Here is a 27,021-nt window from a genome sequence, read left to right as displayed (position 1 = left end):
TGGACAAAAACTATCATTTTTCCTCACAGAGCTTGTAAAGAAGATTTTGCAGCATCCAAGTTTTGTGTGGGGGGGTCTGAGACCGTTCCCCTGTGAAAAACAAAACAGTTAAAAGCAGATTTATCGTGTGCATTTCCATGTTGAAGTCAAAAGAGAAACCGTTTGGGTTTAAATTTTCAGTAGTAGCCCAAGCAGGACAATAAAATGTACACTATTGGTCTTAGGTGAAACGATTTAATCATCTCCATCCATGTTTTATTACTCTCACTGAGTGGCAGAAGCCCAAACAGAGATTCCCAGACTTCCAGGCCTCTAGCTCTTCTATGAGGCATTCCCTAAGCAGCTGGAGTGTCTGTAGTGTGTCATGGAGCTGCCTTGAGGTCTCCTTCCAGTTAGAAAAGCTGAAACACCTCAGCGAGGAGTCTTGCGTTTCGATATGGAGGAGCAGGGCTACTATCAGGGTGACCCAAAAAACTCTTTGGAGGCTAGTTTGTGGCCACTGGTGACAGCAGGAATGTAAAAACACAAAAAGTGTCAAGTTTCCCTTCTTCCTGCCAAAAGAGATCACAATCGTGCAGACAACGTGTCCTGTAACTTGCCTTTTCCCTCCACAAACTCGTATTCTCAGCAAACCAAATCGACTAGCTAACAACAAATCAGCTATAGCTAACCAAGAGCTGGTTAATCCTAAATTAACGACCTTTAAAGACGCTGTTAACTTAAACGGAGGAACACAGTCTGCAAATCGTGCAAACTTAACTGTGAATCCATACAAGACTACCAATATATCTGCACATAACATTAAAGAATGAACAGAATTCATGGACATTAACACTTTTAATTGGACTGCTTAGAGCAGCAGATGTGTGGAAGTGTTGTAAAAAAAATGTAAAATGCAAAAATGTAAAGTGGGAACACTGACTAAGCCCTGCGCTCTCACAATGGCCGACAGGAAGGCAAAATTACAGAAAACCGGAGGCTTAAAAACAGCTGTAAATGTGGTTCTTGCAGTTTTCCTTCAGCATGCCTACAAACACACCCACAGCCCTGATGTGAGCAACAAAAGAAAACACTCAAGTTTTAGGAAAAAGGTGCTTTGGTGTCATAATATTTCTAATAGCAGCCCCTCTGGAAAAACCATAAGTCACTTTTTCTAATTTATTCTAGACCGAAGATTCAAAATACATAAGTTAGCATATGGTTCTTGTTATGTTACAATATCAGCGATAAGGATGAAAATCTTAATGACGAAGCACACGATCAGCTTCAGTTTGCACCACTACTGCATCCCACTTCATTCCTGACACTCAGCCGTAATGTTTCATCATCTCTCGCTTCTTAATTTGAATGCCTAACGAGTCCAGCAGCACTGCGCAGCGTCTGACCAGCGTTCAGCCTCAGGTCTGCGAGAGAGCTGCAAACCCAGCTGATAACTACTGACCTTGCCAACAATCCCAGTTAAACCAACTTGTCTGTGCTGGTGTAAGTGGAACATAAATGGGAAATTTAACAGGCACTAAGCAGAGAGCTGAGAGTTGTGTCTTTGGCCAGATGTTATAGTTGCACAGATGTAGGATATGCACTACGGGCGGCCAATCGAGCGCTGTGCATCCAACATGACGACCAGAAAATGACAGGCGCGCACAGATGTGCAAACACACAGCAGCATCAGCGACAGTTCGGAGCATTTCCAAATCACAGCTCCATCTCTGATCCCATCAGGGTGATGCTCTTGATCGGAAGCCCAGCAACAGAGACCCTGAGGTGGGTTAGAGCTCTGCCAACAGCTGGGTCCTTTCCAGCACTCCCATGTCTTATTCATGGATATCCATCAGCTCTCATCACTCATCAGACAGACTCTCCGACAAACAAGCGCCGAGACACACGCATGCACGCACACGGACACGCTCACACGCGGACTAATCAAGGACACGAGGCACGGTGAAACTCGATCTGCAGGAACAAGCGAATCTAATTTGCTTCAATATGATGTGCGCTCCGGATTTGTGAACGCGGGTGTATGCGCCTACCTAATCCAGGTCATGAGCTCCACGGTGTCTGGATCATAAAACTCCCTCAGTTCTGATAACTCCTCCATCAGCTTAGGCCAGAACTAAAGGGAAAAAAGACAAAGACAAGTGATGGAAAATTCGGTTTATGAAGCCCATAAGCAGAGTATCAAACCCACTGATATATCTTTGATAACATCTTATTGCTTCACTGAACATAACAGGGAATACGACAGCTATTTAGATTCCTCCAACAGTAAAATAAATAAAGGGGAAGCAATCGTTTTAGTATCCTGTTAGGCTCCAATTGCTTTTCATCATTTTCTTCCGTAACTTCCATTTAGCCCATTTTCTTTCCCTCATATCGTTCCACGTGGTTCCAGAAGTAAAACTCCAATAAAAGGTATGAGCACAAACCACCAAGAAAATGGCCTACCTTGTAATACAGGAAACCGATCATCACAACAGGAACGACATATCTGACAAGCCTCAACTGCAAAATGACAGAAAGAAAACAACTTTAATGAAATGAAGGAAAATAATTGTATCAGAAGCAGAGGAAAGTAAAGAGTCACACAGAGATATACCAAAAATGAGCACGGAGTGAGATAACAGACAGATAGAGCAGCTTTGTTCCCGACCATCGTTTATCTGATTCCTGCTGCCGTCCTGTTGTGACCACACTGACACCTAGTGGCCTCACTGGCAATGCCGGCACCCGCTCAGAGTGCAGGCTGTGGATTCAGCAGCATAATGGTTCACCGTCACATCAATACAGGAAATCATAAAAGATAGAAAAATCTTTCAAGAGCGCCTCGCAGTGAGCTTTAAAAGAGATCAATGTCACTCACACTGGAGGGTGGTGACAGGCATAATGTGCAGTGTTACTAGAACTGGGAATCAAACCTCAGTACGTTCAGAGACATGTTTAAGAACAAAGTACACACTTCAAATTTCTCTTAAACGACAGTTAGAAGTCGCTCAGTGACTGGAAAGCTGTTCGGTCCAATCGCCCGGCCAGAAACGATCTAATCCGTCGTCTTTTTTTCCCCCTGCTTGCTCGAAACTACTCTGATGAAGAGAATTTGAACTGGCTGTGCTGTAGTGTGCTTATCCAGTGGCCAGCAGCACAGCACTGTGGTTACACACGACCTTTGGCACTGGGTAATAGCTAAAACAGCTCTTTACTCATCTGTGGAAGCGCGATATAACGTAGCGCTCCGAGCATGTGCACTTTCATCTAGCAGGTCAAGAACATGTCGTCAGCCACGCAGTGTGTATGTAAAGTTACTACATCAAACAGGTTAGCAACCAGTTAAACACATCTAACAGACTCTGAGCCACATCAGCAACCATTGGAAGTCACATTTACAGGTAACGACACCTAAACGGCACCGTGGGATCAACGTGGGACTGCAATCACTCTTAATGTGACACAGACGAGAGAAGAGCTACTGATCAGTGCAGTAAATGCAGTGAATGCGTTCGATTTGGGAAGAACGAGCTGGTCAGATCCTGGATGTTTGGCAGCCGCTCACAAGACGAGCCTGAAGAGCCTGTTAGCAACTGTATCCACACACAATATCTCCTCATGCACAAGCAAATACCTCGCTCCCATGGGACATTAGCATAATGCGTTTTAATTGGTCAGTGGCAACAGTGGAGCATTTGAATAAACACGATCTGATTGGTAGAAATTCACCTCTTCCTCAACTCAGCGGCAAGCAAAATCGGGCCATTTAATTGCAAAGTGCATTTACAGTTTTAGTCACTGTAACGCTGGAATTTCCCAACATTTGGGATAAATATAGTTATCCTTTTTATATTTTATGTTGTCTTTAGTTCACAAATGAATAATTTCTCCCATCTAAATGGAACAAGATCTGAGATTACTCAACCCTGACTAGCCTGGATGGTGAAGCACATTTTGTTCTGCAATTGCAGATTAGGTTTTTTAATATTTGAATTCTAGCTTTGATGACTGTATTTATGCTTCAGAGGACATAAAGTAGTGTAGTAAGTAGTTTTTGGAGATTATCGTAAACAAAGATCCTACCACCCATCCTCCCTGCAGCACTATTTGGAGCCAGAAGTGAAAATGTGAGCTCGTACCAGAAGTTTCGTGTTGCATCGGAGAGCGCTGAGAAGCACAGTCCACAGCTCGGTCCCACAGACACCGTAGGCTGCGACCGCACACATGTGGCCAGTCCATATATACTTCATTCTGGGCAGAAAGAGAGAAGGAGAAGCCACATCAAGCAGCGCTCGTGTCTCAACAGTCTTCCTCTTAGGAGAAAAAAGAAAACAGATCCCAGCCTCCATGACACAGACAAATTATACAGCTTGGACTGGAGGACGTTCCCTCAGCACACACACAGAATTCAAACAAGACGACCAACTCGTCTGCAGCTTAGCGCACGAGTTAGTGAAATGGTTTCGCTGTGGTTGAGTTTGATTTGGTGCCAAAAACACTGCATTATTTTTAAGTTCTGATCCAAAGCACATGAAGTCTAAAGCAAAGAGTTCTAAACAAATGAGAAAAAGATTAAACAGAGAGCAGCGAGCAGAAGACTGAAGACGGGGAGAATGAAATGAGCTGAAAAATTGTTGACAGGTGCGGAGATGGAGCCGTGCGAGGGGGGAGGGAAGGGGGGAGGCATAAAGAAGTGCAGCCTCACTGAAATAAATCTCAATACTTTTTTAATGCAAAGGAGCCGTCTGACAGAAACAAATGGCTTTCTGCACTTTTGGCTTTTCTCTCTTAATCAGCATTTTAGAGAAAGTGCTGAAATCAAACGTGTCACTTTCTGCCCTACCTGACTCTGTGCTAAAAGCTTTCAGGACTTTTTTTTTCTTTTGCTCCTTTTGTGGGAATTTAATCAGTACTTTAAATTACCAACTGTGACAGCAAAGCACTGTGTGAACTATAAGTGTTAAAAGTACTGCATAGCCCTGCTTTTCTGAATCCTGCTAACCACATAAATTCAATTATTATCAACATTTCCCTACACAGAGAATAACCCAGCTACTGACAGACTCTTATTTAAATGAAGCTACTTATGTGAACCTATAAAACCCTCATAGCCAAGTTGCTATAAACAACACACCAGAAAACTCCTGTTTCTTTTTTAACAGAGTAATTGCAGGTTTCTTTTACTACAGGGACAGGAAGTAGTAATTCCACTGGTGATCTCGATGGTTTTCCTGACACTCCTCACAAAGAGCCTAAAGTTAAAACACAATTATACTTTCCTAGTGATAAATCGTACATGTCAGCGTGTGTTTGCAGCCTGAAACGCGTTCAGGCCGGAAAATTTACTAATGATGGTGGCGATGAAAACCACTTGACAATTACAAATACACGACTGGAGTCAGGTCTGGGAGGCTTGTTGTGCTCAAGGTTATAGATGCGAAATGGGGAGAGAAAAAAAATTCAAGCCACAGGGTGTATTAGTCACACTGTCTGACGCTGCAGAGCTACTGATACGGCAAAAAGCGTCGTTGTTTTTTATAGAACCAAAACTTTAAAGCAAGGAGATAAAAATAGGTGACAAAGGGAATTTTCCATGCATGTGAAATTAACCACTAATGAGTAGACAGAACTATCCAAACATGTTTGCTAACAGGACAGAAACAGCTGTGCAGAGACTGCTGACGATCAGGTATTTTACCTTCCTACAGAAGATATTAATGAGTAAATAAATGGTCATGATAAACCCCACACGGGGCCTTTAGGAGCACCATATGCTCACATTATAGATGCTATAAGTAAAAACTAAAGTGAGTCATATCATGTTTGATCTCAACTTCAAATGAAAACGTAGCAAAAACCATCTGTTTGACTTCATCGTTCACCTATATTTGCATTTTATATATGATTAAAAGTCAGGCATGCTAGTTTGTGGATTATATGCAAATAAAGTAAACTCAAGGCAAATGTCTTTACTGAGAATAAAACTTGTTCCAGGTACAAGAAGCATTCTGCTGGGAAATGAACTTTTGTGCTAGCACACAATATCCATCTTTTAGAAATCGATTGAAACTGACTGAACAACATCACTAATGATATACCCACTGTAGCTCCTGATATTAATAATTTCACCTGATTAAACACACACAGACACACACAAACCGATAAAAGAAAAACTGAATAAAAATGTTTGTTCATCCAAAAAATGACTTAAATAAGAACAAACTGTAAATGCCAACGAGAGCCGACACCAAACTGAAAACTGCAGTAGTCGGTGTAGAGGCCGATGCCGGTCAAACCAATCATATCTGGTGGTCACAGTGCTGATATTATAAGAGCAAATATCTCATGTCGCAGCAGCAAAGGCTGCCAGCCGGGCAAGCCAAAACATTCAGGAAATTAAGAAGAAGAGGCTGAATATGAAAGTCGACCACAAGAAAGACGGCGGTAAAGCGAGGTGCCAGCACTGGTGTCGGGCCTCTGAGTCTGGCACCTGCAAGCCGAGACACCCTCAGAGGTGTTGCTGCTCCACGGTGGGAACCTGCCAGTGGATTGTGCCATAATATTAACCAGAGAAACAGACCACTGCACGTCTGTGTGCCACCAGAAAACAGGAGAGGAAGAAGCAGCAAAGAAGGCTCTTAGTATCCGACTCCGAACATATGTACAAACAGCATTTGTACAAATATCGCACAAGAGCACAGTAAATACAGTAAACAAATGTATCTCAAAGAAGAAGGTTTTCAAAGCCAGCGCACATGTAAACAGTATGCCTCCTATATCTTATCTTATTTCTGGAACCATTTCTCTCCGTCTTTCCAGAGAAAGGTTGCAACATGGTTGCCTGAGACACACACCGACTGCAAAAACAAACCAAACGAGCCTTCTTACTCTCACCGGCACATAAATAAATGTATACTTGAGCCACAGTGGAAAACTAAAAACTACAAGAAGGAGTTGAAAGCCAGTGAAAAATCCTTATTGAAAAAAAAACTGCTTGCTGAAATAGTATTGTGTACTTACAAGGCGAAATGAAATAAAAAGTTCTAAGTTATAACCTTTCTGAGCCACACAGCCGTGAGACTCTTCCCGACAGTGGCCTGCTCTGGACGTCTTTACAGCATAAACAAGCTGAAACAGCAGTAAAGTAACTTAAAATGAGCAACTTAACTGAAACTATTTACCTTATAAATAAGAAAATTTAATGATTCTTTTTAAAAAACATAATTTATGGTAAGTGTAAAGACGGCAGATGGAGCTTCGTTAGCCGTTTGTTTGCACCAGGTCTTCGTTAAAATTCCGAAGGGGGGGGGTCAGAGTATTAATTATCGATTGTTCAGCTGTATCGACTCTTTTTGCGTCTGCTGTGAGTGGCGCTGGATGGTGCTTGGCGCTGAGGGCTGATCAAGGCTAAAGCGGACCATTCAGACACTTTGTGAGAGGCGTTTAAGAGGCACTCGGATTTTAGCATCTGCTCGCGACTTTGCATAATCAACTCACCAAGAGGAAAAGTACATTTGGAGAGTCCCCGTCTCAGAATGCGACTACTTGGGGACGTCTGCATGTAGATGATGCTAGAATTACGAGGTCTCACCTCATTGTGCTGAAAGCCAGGAGGCCGTAGAACAGCGTGTGCAGCAGATTGTAGGCCACATCTGGACGAAATGCCGCCACTTGCCCCTCTCTGGCTCCTTTCTTTTCCTCGGTGGAACCTCTGTTAGGCCTGCTGAGAAACCGAAAAACACAGCGACACAAAAGACAACAGTGATACATAAAACATTACATCCAGACGCTCGAGACGAGAGGCAGAAGGGAAGGTGGGTGGAATTGATATTATTCAGATTTCATTAGTAGTTTGAACACAAGTGGACACGCAACGATACACACACCCACGACCGTTTCTGTCTGCGGGAGTCGGCACGCAGACAAACAGACGAAGGCTCGAGGGCATGATGTCACTCCCCCGAATTGGCCTCCTGCACCGAATCAGACGGACACTGGCTTCCATTTGAATACAAATCCAATCCGGCTCTTCCTCCTACGTGAGCTGGGCTAAACTGGATTAAATTAATTCCCGAATTGGCAAATAGCCCTTTGTTCTATGAGGTTAGTATTCCAAGCCTCCAACGGCAGAGTGCGAGTTGATATGCTAATGTGATTAGTTCGATATGGCCCCTCACCTTGCACCACAGGCGCACGAGGCTTCGAGAGGCAGAGCGGCTTTGCAGAGCGTGAAGAAACAATGTGGAGCAGACACGGGGACTGTGACTACCACGACTGGGCTTCTGCCTCCTAATAAACATCTTGTCTCTTCTATTTTCTGAAGGAGCCGAAACCTTCGATTCATTTATACTTCACTAATTTTTCTCCAAAGATATCTGCATATGAAAAAGAGAATCTGTGGGCAAGGGAAAGAGTTTCAGTACTGGAAGCCTTCTGGTTTCCTTTGTAGTTTAATTTTAATGCATGAATGTATGACAAGCAAAAGAGAAACAGAGCTGATGAAATGTAACTCCAAAGCAATGGGCTCTTGTTTATTTTTGCCTGATTTATCACTAGTTGCTGTAAAGAAATACTCATCAGAGGGTTCATCAGTTACCTGTCATCAGGGTACCTGCTAACTGCACCTTCTTCAAACTTTCCTTTTTGATAAAGTTTATAATTTAGTTAGAGCTGGATCAGCTGACCCCAAGCCATCCATTACTTAAAGCTCAGGCTGCTGGAGCAACCTCCAATAAAGCAGAGCACTTTGGAAAATATGCACGAAAACTGTTCCTGCTGAAGGTGAAAACAACAAACGTGTTTCACTGCACGAGGCAAAAATACGCCGTCAAGTACAGCTGCTAAGAAGGAGATGCTAGCAGCTGGTGACGTGCCACCCAAACGTAAACAAATGAGCGAGGATCGCTGGAGCCCTCGCTAGCTGCAGACGGGAAGAACAAATGGATGGAAACTACTCCTGCACAGTGCTTTAAGCAGCTGGCCAAGATACAATAACCAGATTTATTATGTGAAAATATTGTTTAACTTAAGCTAGTTTAGTTCTTTTTTTTTGTCCTGTCTGCTTCTCCAACCAGCCATGACAGATGTCTGCCCCTCCCCGAGCCTGTCAGAAGTTTCTTCCTATTAAACGGGAGTTTTTCGTTCCCACTGTCACCAAGTGACAGTGTTTGTCATGTGATTGTTGTTTTTTTTTCCTGTTATTGTAGAGTCTTTACCTTCAATATAAAGCGACTTAAGGTGACTGCTGTTGTCTGACGTTATAACTAAAACTGAACTGAATTTGTTATCATTAAACTAAAGTGTTAAGCAGTAACTTTATACTTTTACATTAAATTTCCAGGCTCTTCTATGACTCTCCTAATGTGTCTCCTGTGCTAACGCCCTTGTAATCATTATCCTAATGATTCCTCTGGAGCTGAAGAGTGCTTTCAAACCAGTCTTTGTCAAGCTGGTCTGACAGAGACGGCCACTCTGCTCATTACTTTGCCGCTCACCCATACTGTGGACTGGATTTAACCCCCATCTCTTTTCTCTCAGGGTTGCTGTCCCGAGTTGCCAGAGTTTCATTCCAGTGTTCATCCTGTTTTAACATTCCCTTTGAGAAACTTCCCTTTGTGACAATAAAACCTGTGAACTTTAAGCTGTTGTCTCTCAGGTCCTGCTTAAGAGTCCGTTTCATAGCTACACCTTTCATGGTCGTGGCACTGGGATACTTTCGTGCATACATTTGACTTGTGCTGCGTCACTACTATTGCACCACCATGCTGCTGCTGCTGGTACCTTGGTGTAATTAGTTCACACTTTGAATTAGCTAACGTTTCATCAATGACAGAAGCTGACTGGAAAATACAGAAAATGGCCTTCATTTACTGGCTTTATTTACTTCTAAATGTTGCTGCCTGCAAAGGTCAATAAAACTGTTCAGTACGTTTTTTCTTTCATCGTCAGAAATACTGTTAGCACAAATTTGAATTACCATGATATCATTTGAAGCTATATCACTTTCCTCTACTTTAAATGTGTCGTCCTCTCCTGTCTACTCTCCTTGTTCTTTGTAGTTTCTCTCTTCTCTTTCCCCTCAACCCCAACCAGACAGCGCGAGGCTCTGCTGGATATGTTTCTGTTCGTTCTTTCTTCCCTCTATCGCCAAGTGCTGCGGGGGGAACGTGTCTTCGGTGTTCTCTCTCTTATACTGTCGGGTCTTATATAAAGCACCTCGAGACGACAGCTGTTGTGAGCTGGTGATATGTATATTTAAATAAAGTGAACCGACACAAAGTTTATAATTGATTGTTCCAATGCAGAGAAACATCTGGATTTTACTTTAACACAAACCACCCACCTAAGCATTGCTGCAGACCAGGCATGACTTTCTTGGTAACTGAACTTTCTGGCAGAGGCGTCTTTCCTCAGCTCAACATGCCCCGCCCACACCACAAAAACTGCCCATGAATGGGTCAAAAAATATGGAGTAGAGTAACAAAATATTAATTTAATGTTGTTTTGCTTTGTGGGTTTTTTTTTTAATTTTATTTTGTGACTGATCAGAGTAATCTGGAGCTGCTTCGTCTTATATAACCCTCTCCACTTCCTGTTGAGTCATCACCTACCTCAGGTTTTGGAGTGCTGCCGTCACCAACATGCCACAGAGCAGAAGCAGCGTGAGGACGTAGGGGTACAGCAGCAGGGTACCGGCCAGGCGCTCGAGCGTGTCCAGGGGAAGCAGGCCAAAGGCCTCCTCACACAGATACAGACTGGCATCAAAATCCCTGCAGGGGAGGCGAGAGGCGGTCATCTGTTTGTTTTTCACTGAGAATAAATAAACACTGCAACGTCGAGTTAAATGGAAACCCGGTGAGGAGGAAGCTATAAAAGTTTGGCGCAGATCCAAATTACACTCTTTAAAATTATGAAATAGGGCCATAAATTGGCCTTGACAGAGACCGCACTTTCTGAGGGCCCTTCAGTTACTGATGCAAGCAGCATTTTACTGCTGCAGCTGGTCCAAGTGGAGCCTGTCATACGATAAGTCTGAGTGACTGTGAGGCGACTGGATGGAGCAGGATGCTTCTTGGATTAAATGATTTCACTTTGAAATATTAGTGGCAGAGTGACTTAACACAAAATTGTGTATTTTAATGTAAATAAAACAATTTTAATGCATGTGAATAAACATATTTGCCTCTGAAATGCAGTAAAACAGAAGCAACAAATAATAATAAAAATATATTAAACTTATGTGCGACTACCTGATCAACACCACAAACTCGATTTTTTTTTCTACACGTGTGCAAAAATATTTTATTTTTTTATAGCGTTTAACTGAAATTACTGTTACCTGGCAACTGTACGTTATTTTCACATCAATGTCAATGATATCAAATGTAACACTATATATTTTTGCTGGTTTTTAAAAAGAGATCTTTTACCCATTAAAGTTGATTTCTACTATTGCAATAACCTCCTCTTCTCTATACACAGTGTATATGTCCAGGACTTTTATTGTGAAAGGAACAGGAACTTTCCCTTTAAATCGAGTTTCTGGAGCTTAAAAATGAAGCCGATGTGTAATTTTGTAAAAACTGCAGTTACTGTAATTGCCACCTGCGGGTCCACCCCAACAGACTCCCATGTAAAAACGTGCATGCATTATTTCCTTAAACTGCATGTTTACAGCGTGGCACAACAAAATGTTTTGGGCTCTATGAATACGTTTCCCTTTCATAACAACTCTGGGTGGGGGGAATTTTCTTAAGAGGGGGCGTGGCTACTTTAGCAGGTGTCCTGATACAGGGAGCTAGGATTCTGCTAGGTCCCACTCAAGTGGACTTCCCCACAGTTTTAATGCCTTTTGGGCATTTTCAGTGGGTTATCTGACTAATGTTAGACAATGAAGCTTGAAATTGCAGAGACCAAAAATCTTTTATACTGTCTATAGCAGGGACACCAACTCCTTTAGTTCATACAATCTAGGAACAATAAGAACTCTGAAGCACTAAAAGAAATAAACCTTCAGGCTGCTAAAAACCTCCAATCAAATCAGGATAAGTTAGTAATCCACGTTAAAAGACCCAATCCACAATCTGGAAACACAACTTGTGCACTTAAAAGGACAGTTGCAAAAATGTGCATGAATTGTATGTTTTTTACATTACTTTTAAATCACTATGGAAAAATAAATAACACGACCACTTCTTCCTGTTTTGGCTGCTCCCTTTAGGGGCCGCCACAGTGGATCATCTGCCTGCATCTCACCCCGCTCCTACCACCCTCCGCTGTCACTAAAACCCTCTGTGTGTCCTCGTTCATGACATCCATGAACCTCCTCTAAGCTCCTCCTCTTTCCCTCATGTCGTTAACATCCTTTGTCTGGTATTTGCAGCATCCTTCCTCTGCGCTCGACCAAAAAGGCTCCAAAAGAAGGCCAAAGAAGAAAAAAAGAAAGAAAACTATGAGATTGCATCAACCCTGACATGTCTGTACAATATAAACTTTTTTTTTTAGGTCAATATTTTGCACGTTGGACTTCTGATATATGAAAGATACAAACTGACAAAATAAATGAAAACCTATATAACATTAAGTACATCAACATTATGCAAAAACAAAAAGTGGGAATTCAACACAACATTAAACAAATATGACATGAACTGATATTTTGGTTTTAATTTTATTCTTGGCAGTTACAATCCTCCACATGCTGATAAACCACCACGAGGATAAATAACTAAACAGAGTTGATATAAACGCAAACGCGGTGCAAGACTCCAGGGATTAAAAAAAGAAACACTTGGAGAGACGAAATAAGTCAACGCAAGTGAGAGAAACAGGAACAGAGAGAGGCAGCGATAGAGTATGCACTGCATTTTCCACAGACTCCTGAATAATTGAAGCGCCAGTTGTGTAGCACCAAGTTGTGAGCTGTGTTATCTGCCACCCTGGAGCAGCCATCCAGTGGCTGAACTGTTCCCCACACACACACACACACACACACACACACACACACACACACACACACAGTATCTGATCAATGGGAGGTCTGCTAGTGTTACCCGGCCATCTATTATTCACACACCATAACACTCCAGGTGCTACAATACTGGTGCTTAGTGAATAATACAGTCACTCTGGATCAAGTCAGGAGTTATGTACCAGTGCACACAATACAGACTTTGTATATGCAGTTTGCACTACTGTTTGGGAGCGAGCCCGTATTTCACATGTGGTCAGGACTAGAGGAGGTGTTCATACCTGGTCGAACCCAGAGCAAACTTTGACTTGATGAATTTAAAGATGTGCTCGTCTGATTGGAGCTGGAGGGCTTTCTGTAAGCACACACGCAAAGAGAAGATCATCAGGTCAGGACTAAAGATCAGCATGTTAATCCTGATGAGGATAAGAAGGAAGGAGTGTGTTGTGAAATAAGGGACAGATCACAAGATAATGAGCATATGATGAGAGAGAAAAAAAAGAGGAAAATGGAGAGAAAGTGTATTAAAAGATGAGCGAGGGAGGAAGAGAACGCCGCACCTTGGCCAGGTAGTTGATGGTGACGGTGAGGAGGAGAACCAGGGCACTGTGGAGAAGAACTTTGCTCAAACGAACCACCAGGCTTCCAGTCTTTACACCAGGCTACATGCACACACACAGAATAACAAGAGGTTAGTCAGTGCATCTGTTATGGTCTCACTGCAGTTTTTTGAAATTAAAAATGTAAGGAAAGCAGACATCTTTCCATACACACAGTATATATATATGGGTACATGCATCAGACCACTAACCCCTAACAGCATGGGTCATTTCTCTGTAAATATCTAAGCACATATTAAAATCATCAATCATGCATAAATATATTTTTTTTGCTTGTTATTTTTGCACATTGCACATTTTGCAATCATTTATAGATGTCAGAAAAACGTCCTCGTTATTTCCCAAAATTCTTTCATACTTTAATTGCAAACTGTTAAGATTTCAGGTCTATATTGTCTCATCCTGCGCACAGTCTGCTGCAACTTCTCACAGAGTGACCCCTACCAAACTAATTAGTCAGCACAGTAATTACTGATCGTGTTCAAATGCCCGTGGTTATTTACAACACGGATACTGCGCAGAGCACAGAGCACTCCACTGCTTCACAGATGGACATCTCAGTGGTTTTTGTGGGAGTTTTTCCATCTGAAGCCGTTCTGATGATTCTGGACACAAAATGTGAGAATCTATCAGCTTTTCCACTGAATTAGAAATAGTCTCACAGCACGCCTCTGAGATCTTCCGCCTCTGTAAACTGGAGATTTGCCCTGGAATACTATTTGTGTGTTTCCGACAGCAGGGTTAGGCAGCGGAGGTGACTGTAGGGAAACTATCAGCCCTAACTTAACAACCTCTAATTGGATGTATTTTGCCAGTTGTGCTACTGAATGCCACTATTAGCATGTCGACTCATCATCAGTATGCCAGGTGCATCTTTTTTGCAGACCTGCTGTCATCAAAACCATCCAACATCAAAGGTATGCATTTAAAGCTTAATCCAGCCATTAAATGAGAACGCTGTCTGCCAAGGCTAAATCAACATTTGCAGAGGACAGAATACCTGTTTCACAAACTAATATGCCTCAAGTTTCAAACCAGAAGTTGGATAAAATCATTATTTCATAAGTCACAAATAAGTCTGACGCAAATGCTGTAAAGGTTTAAGTAGTTCTTTGAGTAACACCATCACTGAAAATCGGCCAAGCCACAGAGGGTATGAAATATAGGTTAATACTGCATTTAACAAGCTGTGGTCAACTGAGAGATTCCTAAAAATGTTGGAAAGGTGCAAGTCAATGCTTAAGTCTTAAATATGATTACCCCATCTCTAATAATCAGTTATGTACCACAGGCCTTCAAGCTGGCAGTAATTAAACCGTTACTCAAAAAGCCATCTCTTGACCCAGCAGTCTTAGCTAATTATAGGCCAATCTCCAACCTGCCTTTCATTTCAAAAACTCTTGTAAAACAGATCATCTGCAGAGGCTTATTTGAAGAGTTTCAGTCAGGTTTCAGAGCTCATCACAGCACAGAAACAGCTTTAGTGAAGGTTACAAACGATCTTCTTATGGCCTCTGACAGTGGACTCATCTCTGTGCTTGTCCTGCTAGACCTCAGTGCAGCGTTCGATACTGTCGACCATAATATCCTATTAGAGCGATTAGAGCACGCTGTAGTAGGGCTGTGCAATATGACCAAAATCTCATATCCCGATATAAGAATTCTATCGTCCGATAACGATATAAATCACAAAAATGTAACATTTTCTGTAAATTCTGCGAATCTCGGGCAGCTCGACTTGCGGGAACGTTTGAGTCTAAGGTTTATTTTTTAGCACCTGGCGGCTCTTTTTTAATTCTCATCCGTAAATAATCTCCTCTTTCGCGTGATTCAGTTTATTTTGAAAAGTCTTAACAGGATCTTGAGCTTTATTGTGAAAGGTTTATGTGGAACATAAACAAGCGGACACGCGATGCTGTTACCGTCGTTGTTGCTAACCACAACGCATAAAAACAGGCGCTTGTCCGTCTGTAGTGTGGTTATATTAAATATAAGAGAAAGAGAACTTTAAGAAATGAATATAGCCACTACGGTGACATCAAAACGATGAAAAAATATTGCCATAAACAGCTTATTTTGCGACACCACGAAACAAACGATAGCGTAAAATGAAACGATAGACGTTTAACACCAAGTAGTTAAACTGCAGGAATGTCTTAAAGACATAAAGACGAAATGCACAAAAAATGAAGTTATTGTACTCGGCCCTAAAAATCTTAGAAATATGGTATCTAAGCAGATTCTTACTCTGGATGGCATTACCTTGGCCTCCAGTAACACTGTGAAGAACCTTGGAGTCATTTTTGACCAGGACATGTCCTTCAATGCACATATTAAACAAAAATTAGGAATGCTTTCTTCCACTTGCGCAATCTCTCTAAAATTAGAAATATCCTGTCTCAGATGTCTTGATGCACGCTCAATCATCCAGGAAAGGAAATCCCAAAAAGTTAATTCTGTTCATCTGGATGTAACGTTTTCAGAGGGAGAAACGTTTCGTGACTCATCCAAGTGACTTCTTCAGTCTCAGCTGACTGCAGGTTTACCCAACCTTATAAACAGTACCTTTGAACAATGACTGAAACCAGCACCACTGATGAACAGTGGGGCTGTGAGGTCAGTTTCTTGACCATTAATATTGATCATTATTTTTGCAAATTGTCATCACCATTGATCAACAACCACTGATCAATGACCATTGATAATAGATTAGGGTACTGTTTATAAGGTTGGTGTTACACTGCAATAGGTGTAGGCTGCTGGGGGATTCCCATGAGTCTTCAGTCACATTTTCCACTCACTATGTGTTTATACACCTCTCTGCATTTAATCATTAGTTATTATTAATCTTTGGTTCTCTTCCACAGCATGTCTTTATCCTGTCTTCCTTCTCTCACCCAACCCGTCGCAGCAGATGGCCCCGCCCCTCCCCGAGCCTGGTTCTGCCAGAAGTTTCTTCCTGTTAAAAGGGAGTTTTTCCTTCCCACTGTCGCCAACACACCTGCTTATAGGTATGATGGTTTGGGTTTTCTCTGCTGTATTATTGTAGGGTCTGCCTTACAATATAAAGCGCCTTGAGGCGACTGTTGTTGTGTTGCTGTATAAACAAAATTGAATTGAAGTCCAAATAGAATTTTACAGTTTTAACATTAAAAATAAACTGACTATCATAGTAGAAAAAAGCAACAAAGAAACAGCAGGGCCTGGAGCAAGGAAAGGTCCCTGCAGCTCCTACTTTGATTCTAAAAACATGATGATGAAGGAGGAAATCACAACAGTTTCTGAAAGAAAGTCTAATTGTTTCCAAATGTGAATCACTGTGTTAAACTGAAAAATCCATTTGGCCAAAATACGCACTACCCTGCTGGCGTGTCAGGGTCGACAACAATACACTGGACATGGCAATTTCATCCAAGTACAAGCAGAAACATCAAAGCCATAAAAAGATTCAATCTACTTTCTTTTGAAACCTTTCTGCACCTCTGTTGGTGTCCCAGCAGTTTATGCATGTTATCAAATGACTGCCAAATTTGTCCAGAAGATTAGGGCAATGCTATGAAAACACAAGGAACAGCCCATGTACAGCAGTGCACAGGCACGTGGTATTTAGTTCTTACTTCACTCACAGAAATAAAATCCTTTATATTCTTGATAGCTTTGCTTAACTAAGAATATTTCCCTAAAAATATGCATTTTCTGAATCTAAAACACCCCGAGCCTGAACTGCAGCACAGTGCCAGTGAGTACAGACACCTGCCTGCCAAATAACCAGACTGCAGCCAAAAATCTGGACATTATCATTCATTAGTTACAGCTGAGATTTTTCTTCAATCCACCAAAACATTACATTAATTTGCTGACCGTAGATGTGCTTATGATGTCGAGAGGCTGGTGTTTAGTCCAAGGTAAGCTGCATGTTCAGTGTAAAGCCACCAGATTCATCATCTAAGCATGACTTAAGTCCAAGACATGTGAGCACAGATCTGTGAAAGACTGCTAAAAGCAAAGCTTTTGCAATTAGAGCATGTCATTACTAAAATAACATTTATTTTAGGAATTTAAATACTTATCTCCCTACTCCTGAATCTCAGCCTTTCATCCTGTCACATTAAATGTTTGTGCAAAAGTTACTGTGATAAGACTGAACTAAATTACATTCAGACCTGACAGGAAACTGTTTCTCCAGCATACAAATTATCTTCTGCAAACACCATCTGCAGCACGCAGATTTCAACCAAAACGTAAAAGATAATCTTCTACCTGTGTGTCAACAAGTTTCCACCACCACGACTCTTTTAGTGTCAGCGCTCTGTTTTTTCCAAATCCTTACCCTCTCTAATCTCAGACTTTTCTTCTTCGTACCCATCACTCATAACGCTTACCTGGCAATGTCTGATGAAGAGCGCGGCTACTATGAAGCTCAGGACCAGTGATCCCAGTATCATGGAGTTGCAGAACTGGAGGAACCACACGCTCAGCAGGCTGCTCACTTGAACGAGGTACAGCGTAGTCACCTGGAGAAACACACCAACAACGTAAAGAAGAAGCGAGTGAGTGTTGACTTGACAGCCTGGTCCAAAAGTGGACCAATGAAAGAAGACTGTAGACTGTGTGTATGGTTGAAATCATTTGTTTTTAAATAAAACAGCAGCATGCTATGGAGTCTAACAAGGTTGCAAAAAAATCAAAGAACATGTTAATATTATAAAGACATTATAATCTCATCCTTAAAGAGCACCTCACACTCCGACTGCCGACTTATTTGTGACAGCTAGAATTTCCAAAAGAATGGGAGTCAGAGCCTTCAGATATCTGAATTCTCATTTGGATTCAGGAGACAGACACCCTCTGATAAAAATGACAAAGCTTATGGTTAAGGCTGGATCAGGTGACCCTGACCCATCCCTTCGTTTTGCTGCTGGAGGCCTTCCTGTGACGCACTGAGCATTTATTTTCCACTCCTCTCATTTCCCTCCTGGTGTGTCCTTTTCACTGCTGTCACAGTTCTTTTAGCCCGTCCTTTATTTCCGAAGCAGCAGATACATCTGCGTATTTGATTTGGCAAAGGATTCACTACCTGATGTAACCCTCCCATTTAAACTGGCCTCCCATTAGATCCTGTGGCCCGCTGAGGTTGGGTTTGTGTTTCCTCTCAGAATTAAAACAGGAATCTGTCCTAAATCACACGTTAGATGAATGTGTCAACCACTACACCTTGTTCTGCCAGTTAAAAACTAGTTATTTTTTCCTCGAGCTTTTCACCTCCAGCCACCGTACTCGACACACTCTTTAAATAATGACGGGGCCAACATGAGGCTTGGGGAATGCTAGCAAGTAAAGGCCACACAGTATACCGAGGCTACATCAGCCCAGACGTAAAATGAATGTTAATCTACCATAAATATCTGGAAAGGTGTAACAATAGAAAAGTTGGAGGATGAAAAACTTTAAGGTGCACAGCTTTGGCTCCGCTCTCCTCTCTCTGAGGTTTTTGAAGCTAATTGACCTGGTGATGCAGAAACTGGCATAAACCCTGAAGCCAGCAAAACGCCATGAATCCATGGAGCTGGTCACCTCAGACATGTCCAGCCTCTAACATATCAATCAGCCAAGAATAGGACCACCATCCTGACTGGAAATTGGAAGGAAGAGATGCACATATGGAGACCTGCATGTTACTGGAGTTTCCCCGAGTTAAGTTAAAGAAGGCCAGAAAGCAGCTGGCAGAGAACGCAGAGGAGGAGAAACAATGTGGAGGGAAAAAGTATCACAGAGCCAGCTGCAGGGATAATAGGGTGATGTCCCTGCTGCTGCCCGTCCACTTGGAGATGTTCTGGAAACAAGGCTGAAAACACTGCTTTCCTCAACTGTGCAAGACTCGCATCTGAAAATATCCCAGACACAAATGGATGTAGCCTAAATATTATTTAATAGTTATTTGCACATTTGGATGTTAAAAAGAAGAGGGTGGAGGAAAGTCAGAAAGTCAGCAGAACTTTGTGAGAAAGCCGACTTTTTTCCAAGTGCACTCTCTCTCTGTGTGCTGGCAATAGCAGCAGCAGCAGCTCTGTCTCTATGAATACCACACGCAGAGGTATGCAGCATGCTCCGGGCCTAACACAGCAAAACATCAGTGAGAAGTGGCTTCCAGCTGGTGACCTTACAGCAGGCCCTAGGCCACCACCTGAGATTCAACAAGCAGGAACTCTCCATAGGTGTTCCAGCTACCTGTACAACTACCTGAGTTAAGCTGCATAAAAGCAAGGCTGTGGGATACGTTTTAAAACACGAGATAAAACAAACAAAAACACACCTGGTGTGTTGCAATAAACGTTCCACTTATTGTTCTTTTTCTTACAAACAAAGTAAGAATTCCAATTTCAGTTGGACATCATGGTTTTTTAATGAGGCGAGCGCCACAAATCAAATCCTACTCACCTCCACTGCACACGAGTGAAAATGTATAAGAGAGGGATAGTTTGAGCAAATAAGACAGAAACTATCTGCATTGCAAACACAGCTGCGAGCAAGTGAGGAATAGAAAATTCTGGTGTTTGTAAAGCGGGTGAACTGTGCGTGAACATATGTCTGTCCTTCCAACGCTCAGGAATAGATTCCCAGGAAAGTAACATTTCTTGTTTTCCAATCAATGCAAGTGTTTTGATTATTTGAGCTTCTCTTCACCTTTTCTCACCTCTCATGATGCAAAACCTGACCTCAACCTCAATCTAACCCCAACAACTCTGTTATCTCTGCCTACTCTTCAGACTTTAGATAACATATCTACTATGAGTACAGAAAGATAGCTCAATATGAGTCTCACTAACTCAGCTCTGCAACAAATTACTTGCAGACCGAAAGGATTTTTCTCATAGCTCAACAATGGAAAAACAGACAATTGTTGCCAGGACACCTAAAGTCAGCTGTTACACTTTATAACATATTAGTGTTTAATATATGTCAAATTTTTTAGCACCTATACAAGCTCAGTGCCCCTGATCGGGACACATGAAACTATAACCAGAAGCTAGAAACCTGTAAATATCTGGTCCTTCTTACCTGTGTAGTTGTTAAGAAGTCACCGCAGTCCAGGGTGTAAATGACGAGAGCCTGAACCAGTAGAATGAACTGGTTGAACTGCCAGGTCAGACAGAAACAGAACGTCGTCACATACATCAGCCACACCATCACCTTCTGAGGAGGAAACACAAACATACGCGCGCACACAGGGTTAGATGCTTAATCTGCATAACTACAGCCACACTGCCTGATCACATTTCTTCTGTGCTGCTTGTACTTCTAAATTATTGAGTGGCTCGCCTCATCAGGCTGATCTATGTGGCGAGCTTGGGCTATAGCTCTGCGCTTACCTGCTGTAATGTGGTGAGCTGGGGTCTGAGGTAACAGGTGATAGCGGTGACCTGCAGCGCTAAGAAGGGCAAAGACCAGTTCTCTCTGAGGGAGATGGTGAACTCTACACGAGTAGTATCTACCCTGAAAGGAGAATGATTGATGAAGCGATGGAGAGATGGTGTTAAACCGTTTCAGCTAAACACCGTGAAGGAAACCTAACAGAAGTCTGGAACTTCTGGTGGCTTTGAGAAAAAGAAAAAAAATTAAATCCTGAGATCATGGCGGCAGTTTTCAAAGCGCTCTGAGGTCGTACAGCGTTTACAGCTCCAAATGGACAGCAGAGAAAACGCCAGGAGGGTTTTTGAGACCGTTTAAACTTTAGTGCGCTTCCAACAGTACAGAAAAGTAGGCAAATCCACACACCAGTAACACAAACTAACAAAAGAAGAATTTAGATCTGCTTGTCCCGTACATGCACCGTGTCTGTTTGGTTTGTCAGTGGATTAGCTACACAACCTGGAAGGTCCACTAGCGACCAACTTTCAGCTACGAAGCAAAGTGCTTTATTTATGGCAGTCAGTCACTTCTTCCACTCACTGTACCCTCATTCTCGTGATACGCACCAAGCAGACATGAGTGAGCACCTGTGCAACATCAAGTCAACTCCTTGTGTGAATTTAAAGCCTTTATTGATTATACTGATGACTATGAGTGCATTCACTCTCAAATGATAGCTTAATTTTTATTACACTTAATTTTAGTGCTAATTGCTACTTTTAAGTCTTTGTTCATATAGCAGGGATTTTAATTTTGACATCATTAAATTCTCATTTAGACTGAAATAGACCACAAAGTAGAGTTCAGAGTGCTTCAAAGCTTGGCTGCGTGGTGACTGAGAAGTTGCTGAGTGTGCACTGAGCTAATCACCCCCTCGATCAACAAATTAAACAACTAACTAAAGAAATTAGGAAAATAAAATTTGTTCTTGAAATGCTTAAAAACATTCAGGGAAATTAAAAACTCTCCTGGAAACTTTTCTTTGACCAATAACGCCAAATATGTCAGAAGCCACATGATGTCACTGACATAACTTAATGTTTGGACCCAAACTTGAAATCTCTCACCGCTGGTGTTTTTGGGTGTAGGCCAGCTTGAAGGCCGTCTATTAGGCACAACCAGCTGGTAGGAAGCTAAAAACAAGGATGAAATATTTTGTCAATATTCCAAATCTATTAAGAAGTCCGCTGCTGATGTGCAGTGCATCTAACACAGTGTTTAAAACTCTGCTCACACTACAGTAAAGAGCAGAAGTTTAGAGGAGACTCTGCGGGACACGACTCTCACATAACCTGAAATTTCTTAAGCTTTTCTGACCCTTCGTGCTCACACCGCTGCTAAAAATCATGTGTGAGTAACCAGATTATTGATGTTCCCTGCAAACATCTGTAGTATGACCCCCACTGATCACTTGCATAATGTATATGCTCAGGTGTTGAAGTCACGGATCTAAGAAATGAAGACGATAGATGCTTCAAGCTAACAAACACCCAGGGTTTGGGATTTACAGCCCATCACTTCTAAATCCAGATGATTGGTCTAAAGTGAATGCAAAATACGAACTTAAGTCTTCTCTTCCATCTGTGGGAGATTTTTAACTGAAACCTAGTAGGATGGACTCTGGGTTTGACAAAAATTTCAAGGTTTGCTACACAAGGTTTGTTATATAACATAAACAATGAGACCTTCCCATCTCTCTCGGTTGCCTTTCACAGCCTGTGGATTGATTTGCACAGTATGTGAGACACTCGGGATAAACATTCCACAAAAATACAAATAATGTGACATTTATGCTCACTCCCAAGTGGCGGTCCAGCGTCCCAGCATCAACAGTGAGCAACACAAAGCAATCGCTTAAGTTTACTTCAATGTCAACAAACGACTGGTTCAGACCAAAGAAATTGATTTTAACTTCACATAAGGAAAGAAAAGAAAAAACTTTTGGGGCTTTAAATGGCATTTTACTACTGACAGCATATGTGAAGAAACAAATGAGCTACTGCTTTCAGCATTCAACAATGTGTCATGATTAAGTAGGCGGGTAAGCCAAGATCAGCTAGAAGAAACCCATCTAATGAAGGATCAACATCAGCAGGGAATTGGACTCACAGAGAGCTTCATCCAAACTCAAGGAGGGGAGCTAACCTACTTTGTCAACTTAACCGACTAACCATCACCAGGTGGCTAAAGCCTCAGTCACACTTAGTCATGTGAAGCTAAAAGTTACATAGTACTGACTTTTTTAACCCTCTTAATTCAAGAGCATAATCCTAGCTATGGTGGTCGCTGTAGGACAAACATGTTGTGGCCACCTAAGAGTGATGCTAGGTGTCAATGAGTCAGTAACATCCCTTCTTACCAATGACACTGATATTGAGGTGTGTTTCTGAGAATAGCATACCTGCCAGTAAGGCTTCTGTTTTTGCCACCGTTACTAGCTGTTGTTAGCTATTATTAGCCGCTGTTAGCTACTGCTGTTAGCTGCTGCTGCTAGCTGCTGTTAGCTGCTGCTGTTAGCTACTGCTGTTAGCTGCTGTTAGCTGCTACTGTTAGCTGCTGTTAGCTGCTGTTTGATGTCTTTTAAGTAGATATAATATGGTTGGACTCTTGGTAAATAAACTCTCAGATGATGTCAGAATGTAATCAAACTGTTATTAGAGAAAGTGTGATTTTTAGGACTTTCAAGCCTAACGTTAGCTAGGATGATGTTAGCTTATAAACAGCTACTGCTTTTTGTTGTTTGGGTGGTTCGTTTATGAAAACATCAATTTGCTGGAAGATATAAATATAAATATAAATAGATTAGTGTGTAAGTACAATATCTTTTCTTTGTGTTACCTAACCTTAAAAAAAATTACCAACTGCACCTTTAAGAGTTGATCCATAAAAGAAAAAAAAAATAAAAGAAAAGAAAAAAAGGACTCTTTGTTATATTGAGAGAAAAACTGCCATGACAGAGTCAAGTGCGAGAAGAGAGGAACTAACTCTCTCCTCCTTCACTGTGTCACGCACACAGATAGTTATTACTCACCTGTTAAGGATGTACCAGACCCCGGTGAGCGCACCAGCAAGCCAGGAGCCAGACAGAAGCCACGCTGTGAGGTACAAAGCGATCACATACACAGCTTGGAGCGAGAACACTGTGTAAATATAAAAGTACACGGGCTCCAAATATGACTGGGCCACACACACAAAAACACAGACACACACATACACAAAAGGGAAGCCATTAGTTCATTAGGCAGCGCGATTGAATGCACAGAGTTGACAACAGTGACAGCGACTGACTCGGGCACTCGAGAACACTGTGGCATTTTCAGAGTTGTGTCTGATATTTCACTCCCTGACATTCTTGTCTCTCGGTGAGACAGCTGATGAAGCTTAGTCGCGGTTTCTCGGTTAATTGTTATGCCAATACAGAAACCTTTTCCTCCAGTGTGACAAGTGTAAGGGCTCCGAGTCATGTCAGCTAAAAAGACAGAAAAACAAAGGAACGCCACTGCGCCTCAAACACCTCCTCATTTGACTACGATCATTACAGTAATAATGCCAAAAGAAAATAAATTTTTCAAAACACTGGAGAGTGACTTTACTTTCTCCCCCCACCCCTACACATAAAAAGGATGTGTTAATTAACAGAATAAATGACAAAAGTCCCAGACAGTCTAGCTGGTGTAGCTGAGGTCTTTAATCTTTTGTGTGTTACCAGCCGAGATGACAGGTGAGTGTTGTATTACCTGTATGGGCAACAATCTGTAGAGAACACTGAGAAAGACCTCTTGGTAGATATTCATTCGCTGCAAGAGGTTAATGGTCCTCTTGGATTCTGTCAAGTTGTCATGGATCATTTCTTTGAGCCCTGCAAACACAAAATTCACACACACAAACACACCAGTTCTTTAATTTTTTTTTTTTTTTACAAACTGATAATAATTATTGGCTTTATGACAGCCAGGGAGGAAGGGGTGTTAATGTTTCTCGAAGCTCACCTGGCTCATTTATTTAGCTCAGACTCGTGCCATTAGAGAAAAAACAGGGTCGGAAATTTGCATCGACCACTAAAAAACGCAGCGTGTTCTGTTTGAAGTTAAATTCCTGCATTGCTCAAAGCACACTCGGAACGCTTCAAACTTCACTTCATTTCCTGAATTTTAGCAAACTAAATGTAGTTTGTTCTGTTTTTCTCCAAAAGAAAAATCCCCTAAATGACCCAAACATCAATCTAATAAATAAAGCATGTGAAAATTTCCTGCAGTGCTTTATTGGAGATGGGTTGTGGGGCAACTTCATCCCCCATGAAATAATAAAAACAACCTTTGAGGGAAAAAAAGATTTTTGGTTTAAAACATTAAAAATGTAACAAATGCGCCCCGTGTACAGACGGGTGTGTCCTCACCGCAGAGGCCTGGATGCTAGTCAGCCCTCATCTCACCACCAAAAAAAACGGCAAAAAGCCAAAAATATAAATCTTCTTTTTAAGCGAGTTGATTTGACAACTCTTAAAGTTTTTGTTATTTCTCGGATACGTTGATTTAGGTTTCTCAACCTTCTTCATTTGCATCGACATCTCTTTGGGCCTTAAATTGAGACTTAATGGCCAAGACCACGCACCTCGTCTGTGCATGAAGATGAAAAATGTGCCATTTTTGACAGAACTATTCATTATTCTGCTTATAAATTGTTACAAACTAGGACTCGAGTTTCCACTAACTCAGTAATAAAAACACAAAAGCACGTGTGCATCTTTACAAAGCACATCATGACAAAGTGACCCGGTTTTACAAACTGCACCTTTAAGGACTGCTGGATTTCCACTGTATGTAACCGATCGATTTCCTCTGACTGAGTGTGTGGCTGATGTGGCTCATAAATACAAACCCGCAGAGCGTTATCATCACCTCTGCTTTAGTGCATTTCAAGTGCTCTCGCTTTTTGGGCTCGATGGTCTGCAACTTTACTGTTTCAGTCCACTCTCACCTCCCGTCAGTGCGGTTTTCAGCAGACAAAGACAGGCAAAGTTAATGACTTGCTGTGGAACATAGACGAGCTCTTAGCAGCTTTTTACAGCCAGATATTTTGCTGTGATGCTGGTGGGAACACATCAAAGAGGAAAAGAAGGTAAATATTGGACTTAGATTTGCTAAGCTGCCAAAAACATTACTCCAAATGAATGCTAATGTGGGATGCTGGATGTGTCAACGGGGAAATATTTAAAAGGACATATTACATCATTGTTTTGCACACAGCTGGTTTCTTCTCCATTAAATGGGAAAAAAGCCTCTGTTTTCCAGTAATTGAGGTTTAAACTATAATTTAGGTTTATTACTATTTAGCTGCCAAGGGCATCAAAAGTGGAGAGGCAAGGGGCCCTCGTCCCCCCTCACTTTATGCCCCGCTCTCACATCCTTCAAAAAGATTTAAAGTTTAGGTCTTCTTGCTCATTTTTAACCAAATCTTTTCTTTTTTCATGCTTTAGCTGGTCAGACGCGTCTCCCTAATATTTGTTTTTTGGTTTTATTATTGTGGACTCGCCACACGATTTAAAGCTACTGTACTACATTACCTCTGCACATTTTAAATTCATCTTTAGACTATGCTGGGAATGGCAAAGCTCCTCGGTTCATCCACTGACTGGAATGAGCTGTTTTTGCTCCTCCCCCGTTAAACCAACTTTCTCTTTCTACTGATTGGATGCCTCACATGAAAAATTATAGAAGGCAAATGGGTGGGTGGGGCTTCCTGGGACAGGCAACGTAAGACCACCGTATTAGGTATATCCCCGCTCCATGACATGACATCATACATATTCAAGAGAAGAAACATAGACCTATTTATGAGGGGCAGCCAATCAGAAGAAAGCTGGTTGAACAGGAAGCGAACTAATCTGGCTTCTTTCAGACAGAAAAAAAAAAAAAAGTACAACATAATTAATAATTATTTATACTCTAGTGAAAGTAAAAGCTCCACTTTAACATGAAAAACTCAAAGGGAATACACCTGGAATGATCTTTCACTACATACCTGGATCACTAATACCAC

The 27,021-nt window shown here is 41.8% G+C and overlaps 1 protein-coding gene across 4 annotated transcripts in view; it reads right to left on the bottom strand.

Moving 5' to 3' along the window:
- The window catches only part of dpy19l3 (dpy-19 like C-mannosyltransferase 3), a 68,361-nt gene that overhangs the window by 21,879 nt on the left and 19,461 nt on the right, over nucleotides 1-27,021 (bottom strand). For 3 of the 4 annotated variants that reach the window (XM_040011214.1, XM_040011217.1, XM_040011216.1), the window contains 12 exons: nucleotides 24,720-24,841; nucleotides 24,014-24,159; nucleotides 20,943-21,066; nucleotides 20,632-20,766; nucleotides 17,955-18,086; nucleotides 13,513-13,614; nucleotides 13,234-13,307; nucleotides 10,593-10,751; nucleotides 7,574-7,705; nucleotides 4,122-4,233; nucleotides 2,446-2,502; nucleotides 2,031-2,113 (listed from right to left, as the gene is read on the bottom strand). In XM_040011214.1, coding sequence (XP_039867148.1) covers nucleotides 2,031-2,113; nucleotides 2,446-2,502; nucleotides 4,122-4,233; nucleotides 7,574-7,705; nucleotides 10,593-10,751; nucleotides 13,234-13,307; nucleotides 13,513-13,614; nucleotides 17,955-18,086; nucleotides 20,632-20,766; nucleotides 20,943-21,066; nucleotides 24,014-24,159; nucleotides 24,720-24,841 — 1,378 coding nt within the window. The remainder of the gene's footprint in view (nucleotides 1-2,030; nucleotides 2,114-2,445; nucleotides 2,503-4,121; nucleotides 4,234-7,573; nucleotides 7,706-10,592; nucleotides 10,752-13,233; nucleotides 13,308-13,512; nucleotides 13,615-17,954; nucleotides 18,087-20,631; nucleotides 20,767-20,942; nucleotides 21,067-24,013; nucleotides 24,160-24,719; nucleotides 24,842-27,021) is intronic. The other variant, XM_040011215.1, reaches the window with a different exon arrangement.

The sequence above is a fragment of the Simochromis diagramma genome, unplaced genomic scaffold, assembly GCF_900408965.1.
Source record: "Simochromis diagramma unplaced genomic scaffold, fSimDia1.1 OVJJ01000603.1, whole genome shotgun sequence".
Taxonomy (NCBI): domain Eukaryota; kingdom Metazoa; phylum Chordata; class Actinopteri; order Cichliformes; family Cichlidae; genus Simochromis; species Simochromis diagramma.
Note: the sequence above shows the minus strand (reverse complement) of the source record. Positions and strands in the feature narration are given on the sequence as shown.